Genomic DNA, 6,089 nt, shown 5'->3' on the forward strand with positions numbered 1-6,089 from the left:
TTATATTCTATTTTGGAAATGAAAATTTTGGTTTGAAATTTGGGACGTTGCATACGTCTTACCATTGTTGATTGTTGATTTCTGTGAAAGAATATAAAGAGAAAGGTAGGAGTAAAAATATAGAGAAATTGAAGAAGAAGGGACAGACGGGTATCGACACCATTGTGACCGAATGATTTTTATTGAAGCCTTATAATAAAAGGATAAAAATACCCCATTGTACAAGGCACTCATGGGTTCTAACGGACAAAATTGACATCCTTAGAAAAGGACTAAGCATGCAACAAGTTTACAAATGAAAAATGATCCGAAATAAAAATAAAATTAAATGATCCGAATTAAAAATAAAATAAAAGAATAAACGTATAAGTTACCATTCATCTAATTTTCTATTAGAAAAAAACCTTAATCATTAATCACATATACAATGTTTTAAAAACCGGTTTTTTAGTTGAACCGGTATGGTTACCGATTCCCGGTTCAACCGCCGGGTCAATCGGTTTATTTAATTTTCATATTTTTTCCTATTTTCCTACACACACACACACACACACACACTATATATATATATATATATATATATATATATATATATATATCATGAATTTGACGTTTAGTAGTTCAAACATTAGAAATATACATAAAAATAAGTTGTAGATCAATCTAAATACATTAAAACAACACATAACCATAAGTTTTAGTGTTTTACATCAATCCATATTCGTCAAAAAGAAAGTAAAATATAATAACGAAACAAAATATAGTTTTAGATGAATACAAACATATAATAAAAAAAACTTTATGCTCTTTCAAAAAAAAAAAAAAAAAATTTATAACATTTACCAAATGTTTTTATTTAGAGAAAACAAAACAGATTTGAAAAAAATCATCAAAGTTTTTATTCAAATGGTTATTTCCATGTGTTTTTATTCGCTTTAACCGGTTCAACCGGGTTTTTCTAAAAACCGGCCGGTTCAATCCGGTTCAGAAATTAACATAAAACTGGTAATAGTTGAACCATTCTCTCTTATGGTTCCCGGTCCAACCGGCCCGATAAAACCGGTTTTTAAAACATTGCACATATAAATGACCTTTCATTTAATTTTCTCTTAGAAAAAAAAAAGAAAAAACCTTAATCACATCTAACATCGGTCTAATATCTCTAAAAAAAATGTGAAGTACATTTTTACCCTTTCTCAAAGAGGCATAGGCCACCGGTTCAACTCGGCCCGGTTCACGTAAACCTATTGGTTAATAAATAAGCCGAGTTAGAAAACCTCCACTAGTAGTACGAGCAGACATCAAGAGTTCACAGTATTAGGGTTCTTGGAGAAATATTAGTTGTAGTTTCAGATACAGTAATACTCATAATCAGCTATGTCTCTAGGTTCACAAGCGCCTGATATACTCGGGGATCGTCAATCCGGTCAAGATGTTCGCACACAAAATAGTAAGCATTCAAGTTCTAAAACCCTAACAGATCTACTTTTGAAAGAAATGTACACCCATACTCAAGTAATTTTGAATCTTTTTCTTCAGTTACTGCTTGTCAATCTGTTTCGAACATAGTGAAGACTTCACTTGGTCCAGTTGGCCTTGACAAGGTATTATACATCTTCCTCTCTTTTCTGTTGTTTTTTGCTTCCGCCATTTCCTTTAGCTTCAACGCTGTTAGATTTCTGCGGATTTGCGTGTCCTCGATCAAATTTGTTTGCGCAATAAAGATCACATAGAAGAACCATTGGGTGTTAATACACTTACGCCCATCTTTAACCTGTCAATTAGCTTTAGAACTTGGATCATCCAGAGAGTAATCAATGACAGTAAGAGGTCTTTACTCAAAACTAGCTATGACAGGCTTAAACTGAAATCCATTAGAGTGAATCTAGATATATCCAGTGTGAAGATCTCTAGGTTGCACATAGCATCCATTTTTCTCTTCTGATAAAGTTTGCCATTCAGGAATTTATCAACTTAACTGGTAGATAACTAAGGCCATTTGCAACTCGTTATAATATTGTCCTTTTGACTACATTGTCCATTGCACTTGTATAGCTGTATCTATATTCCTTATTCATCTAAATCAGATTCCCTTAGTGTAATTCATATGAGTTTGTGTCTCAGATGTTGGTTGATGATATTGGGGATGTAACTATCACAAATGATGGTGCTACAATTCTCAAGATGTTAGATGTTGAGCATCCAGCTGCCAAGGTGAGACATATCAAATTGCATCTTTCTTTTTCTTTTATTTTCTTTTGCAATATATGCATGGACTTATTACTTTTGTCTAATTACATATATTGAATTTCTTATAACTTAGGTCCTTGTTGAATTGGCTGAGCTTCAAGATAGAGAAGTAGGAGATGGAACTACTTCTGTGGTCATTATAGCAGCCGAGTTACTCAAGGTATTGTTCCCTAGATCACACATCTTTGTTTTGGCAAATGTGTCACAATCCTAATTGGAAATTCTTATTTAATCTATTGTTTTGATAATTTTTTTTTTTCAGAGAGCAAATGATCTTGTCAAAAACAAGATTCACCCCACATCTGTGATAAGTGGATACAGAGTAAGTGTTACCAATACTTGATGAAATTGCAATCAAGTCTAAATTTTTATACTCATGGATCCTTTTTTTATGTTGACAGCTTGCAATGAGAGAAGCTTGCAAATATGTTGAAGAAAAACTGTCAGTTAAGGTAAAGCATTATCCAAACATGTCAAAACTTACTTTTTAACATTTAGTTTAAAAAATGCTCAGATTTTATTAAATATTAATGAGTATGTTTTTTCATTTCTTTAAGGTTGACAAACTTGGAAAGGATTCTCTTGTGAACTGTGCAAAGACAAGCATGTCTTCTAAACTGTTAGCAACTGATGATGACTTCTTTGCGAATCTTGTATGTCTTAATTTAAAAAAGAAATCTTTTCTTTTTCTTTTTCTTTTTCCTTTGCTTTTACTAAGTGCTTAAAAAATAAAATAAGTGGTTGAATTTTTAGGTTGTTGAAGCAGTACAATCTGTTAAAATGACAAATGCACGAGGCGAAATCAAGTATCCAATCAAGGTTAGTTCTTGACTATGATTACATCATTATTGTTTTTTTTTAACTCTTCCAATGTTTTTTAATTTTAATGTAGGGAATTAATATCCTTAAAGCTCATGGAAAAAGTGCTAAAGAAAGTTATTTATTAAAAGGGTATGCACTTAATACTGGGCGTGCAGCTCAAGGAATGCCAATGAGAGTTTCTCCTGCAAGAATTGCATGTCTTGATTTTAATCTTCAAAAAACAAAAATGCAATTAGGTGTTCAGGTTTTAGTCACTGATCCACGAGAGTTGGAAAAGATTCGTCAAAGGTGGTCAAACTTAGTCAAACTTGGTATTTCTTATTTATGTCATACACTTATTGGTTGTTTATATTGTTCTACAGAGAATCTGATGTGACTAAAGAACGTATTGAGAAGCTTCTAAAAGCTGGTGCTAATGTTATTTTGACCACAAAGGGTATCGATGACATGGCACTCAAGGTACTCTTTTTGACCTTTTTGCCCTTCTTTCATACACAAATATGTAAATTTTGATTATTAATTATTAATTATTATTATTTGCATGGAATTAGTATTTTGTGGAGGCTGGTGCAATTGCTGTGAGACGTGTGCGTAAGGAGGATTTACGCCATGTGGCAAAGGCAACAGGGGCAACTTCGGTAATATTCATATATTATTTTATGGTAATTAATAAAATCTGAAGTTAATTAATTAATTATTTTTTATTATGTGTAGGTTTCAACATTTGCTGACATGGAAGGGGAAGAAACTTTTGATGCCTCTTTCCTTGGATATGCCGATGAAGTAGTGGAGGAGCGAATTGCAGATGATGATGTCATACTCATCAAAGGAACCAAAACAACAGGGGCTGTATGTGAATGTGATTTTTTAATTAGTTTTTATTTTAATGTTTTATATAAAAGTAATTAATATTGTGACACAATTTAAACAGGTGTCGATAATTCTGAGAGGTGCTAATGACTTCATGCTTGATGAAATGGATAGGGCGTTACATGATGCTTTATGTATTGTCAAAAGAACCCTCGAATCCAATACAGTAAGAAAAAAAGAAAATATTAATTTTTAGTTTTATTTATTTATTTATTTATATTTATAATTTATATTATTGTTTTTTTAGGTGGTTGCAGGAGGGGGTGCAGTTGAGGCTGCTTTATCTGTGTATTTGGAGTACCTTGCTACAACTTTGGGATCCCGCGAACAGCTGGCGATTGCAGAGTTTGCTGAGTCATTGCTGATAATTCCAAAGGTTTTATTATTATTATTAAATTTTGAAAAATATTTAATTTAATTTGTTATGAGTGGTGATAATTTTATTTTTTGATATGATATGATAATGGCCAGGTTCTTGCTGTGAATGCTGCAAAGGATGCAACTGATTTGGTGGCTAAGTTGCGTGCGTATCACCACACTGCACAAACTAAGGCTGATAAGAAACATCTGTCAAGGTAATTTCTTTTTACTTTTTTTATGAAATACCGAAAATGCCCTTTTACTTATGCTGTTTTGGTTTTGAATTTTTAGCATGGGTTTGGACCTGGTGAAGGGTACGGTTCGGAACAACTTGGAAGCTGGTGTTATAGAGCCTGCGATGAGTAAAGTGAAGATACTTCAGGTGAATTATTATTTTTAATAATTTTTTTTTATTTAAATTATAAGATAATAATAATATTAAAGAAAATGTGTTTGTGTGTGTGTGTGTGTGTGTGACAGTTTGCAACTGAAGCGGCTATAACGATACTGAGGATTGATGACATGATTAGACTTGTGAAGGATGAGAGTCAAGATGGTCAAGATTAGGGCCTTTTTTGGTGGAAGGATATTTTGGTAAACTTGATGTGGCTTTTTGAATTTGATTTTTGTTTATTTGGAAAGTTTTGGTGAGATTGATGATGGGTGTAGTAATGTAAGTCTAATTTTGTTAAGGTAGAGATGATGATGATGATGATGGTAATGTACTTTTGGATATTGGTTTGTGTGAGATTTATCAACATTCTAGTTCTTGGAGAGTAAAAGATTAAATTGAAAAAGGATGGGTCAGTTTAGTTTGTTGGGGTTTTATTTTTCATAATATATAATATAAAAAAAAAGTATGTTTATTTATTTTTTTGGATAGAGTAGGTGAGCTCACTACCAAACAAATTATGAAAAAATCTTATTTTGTGTCGGTTTAGCATGTCATGTAAGTTTTTGCAAATTTGGTGTAACCTTGGATGATAAGTTAATAGATTTAATAACTCAAGATCTAAACCCAAACTTATAGGCAAGATTGGAACAAAAGAAAAAGATGAACCGAACTAGCAAACGTTGTCCGACAATAGGGACCATTTGTGTGATTAGTTAACTTTAAAAAGTATGTTATTGTTAAATAAATTAACTAAATATGTATTGTCATGGTGTCACCCATTTTTATGCATAGTAAAAAACTAAAAATAAGTTGTATAGGTTCTTACACTATGTGTTATATTCATCTTTCACATTTTATTTTTTACTCGGTTTTTATATATTATATTTTACTTTCAACGTCGCATCATTTCTCTTCCTTTATTTTTCATCATTTTAAGTGTGTTATTCCCAACTGTTTTAGAGAAAATTATTTGGATGGTCCCTATGGATACTTTCACGCTTCGTCTCTAACTTAATTTTTTAACTTGGACCATCCAAACATTTGACATTTGTTACCCGCTTGGTCCCTAACTTAACATTCCGTCCATTTCGCAGTTAGAATGCCCCACATGCCTTGCACGATGAGGGTATTTTCGTCCAATCATTAAGACAGTTCTTAGCGTCATTTAGAATGCAAAACGTCTACACGATCACAAGCTATTCGCACAGATAAGAAAACCCAGAAAATCACCATCCCAACAAAAACCCTAATTGACGTTAAAACCCTATTGCGACATTGACGAACAAGCATGGCAAGTTGGAGGATACATGCAAACATGGAAGAAATTGATGTTCATTCTAGATACGATATGTTTTAAAACCAAGATTTTTGAATTTGTAATCTTTCCATTCTT

General features: G+C 32.3%; 1 protein-coding gene across 1 annotated transcript; it reads left to right on the plus strand.

Annotated features, from left to right (window-relative positions):
* The first annotated feature begins 1,270 nt into the window (after positions 1 to 1,270).
* On the plus strand, positions 1,271 to 5,099 carry LOC145103961 (T-complex protein 1 subunit alpha). Its single transcript, XM_079041243.1, has 17 exons — positions 1,271 to 1,450; positions 1,540 to 1,604; positions 2,125 to 2,214; positions 2,324 to 2,410; positions 2,513 to 2,572; positions 2,652 to 2,702; positions 2,808 to 2,903; positions 3,004 to 3,069; positions 3,143 to 3,360; positions 3,435 to 3,531; positions 3,624 to 3,710; positions 3,787 to 3,921; positions 4,004 to 4,108; positions 4,190 to 4,318; positions 4,414 to 4,517; positions 4,594 to 4,684; positions 4,783 to 5,099. The coding sequence occupies exons 1-17, from the start codon at positions 1,378 to 1,380 to the stop codon at positions 4,867 to 4,869; spliced, it is 1,641 nt and encodes a 546-aa protein (XP_078897369.1). The 5' UTR covers positions 1,271 to 1,377; the 3' UTR covers positions 4,870 to 5,099.
* The last annotated feature ends 990 nt before the right edge of the window (positions 5,100 to 6,089 follow it).

The sequence above is a fragment of the Lactuca virosa genome, chromosome 4 (assembly GCF_052849685.1).
Source record: "Lactuca virosa cultivar CGN04683 chromosome 4, Lactuca_virosa_CGN04683_v6, whole genome shotgun sequence".
Classification (NCBI taxonomy): domain Eukaryota; kingdom Viridiplantae; phylum Streptophyta; class Magnoliopsida; order Asterales; family Asteraceae; genus Lactuca; species Lactuca virosa.

Coding starts and splice junctions, on each gene's coding strand:
- LOC145103961 (XM_079041243.1), top strand. CDS start 1,378: ATGTCTCTAGGTTCACAAGCGCCTGATATACTCGGGGATCGTCAATCC. Junction 3,070..3,142: donor AAATCAAGTATCCAATCAAG/GTTAGTTCTTGA, acceptor ATTTTAATGTAG/GGAATTAATATCCTTAAAGC. Junction 3,532..3,623: donor TCGATGACATGGCACTCAAG/GTACTCTTTTTG, acceptor GCATGGAATTAG/TATTTTGTGGAGGCTGGTGC.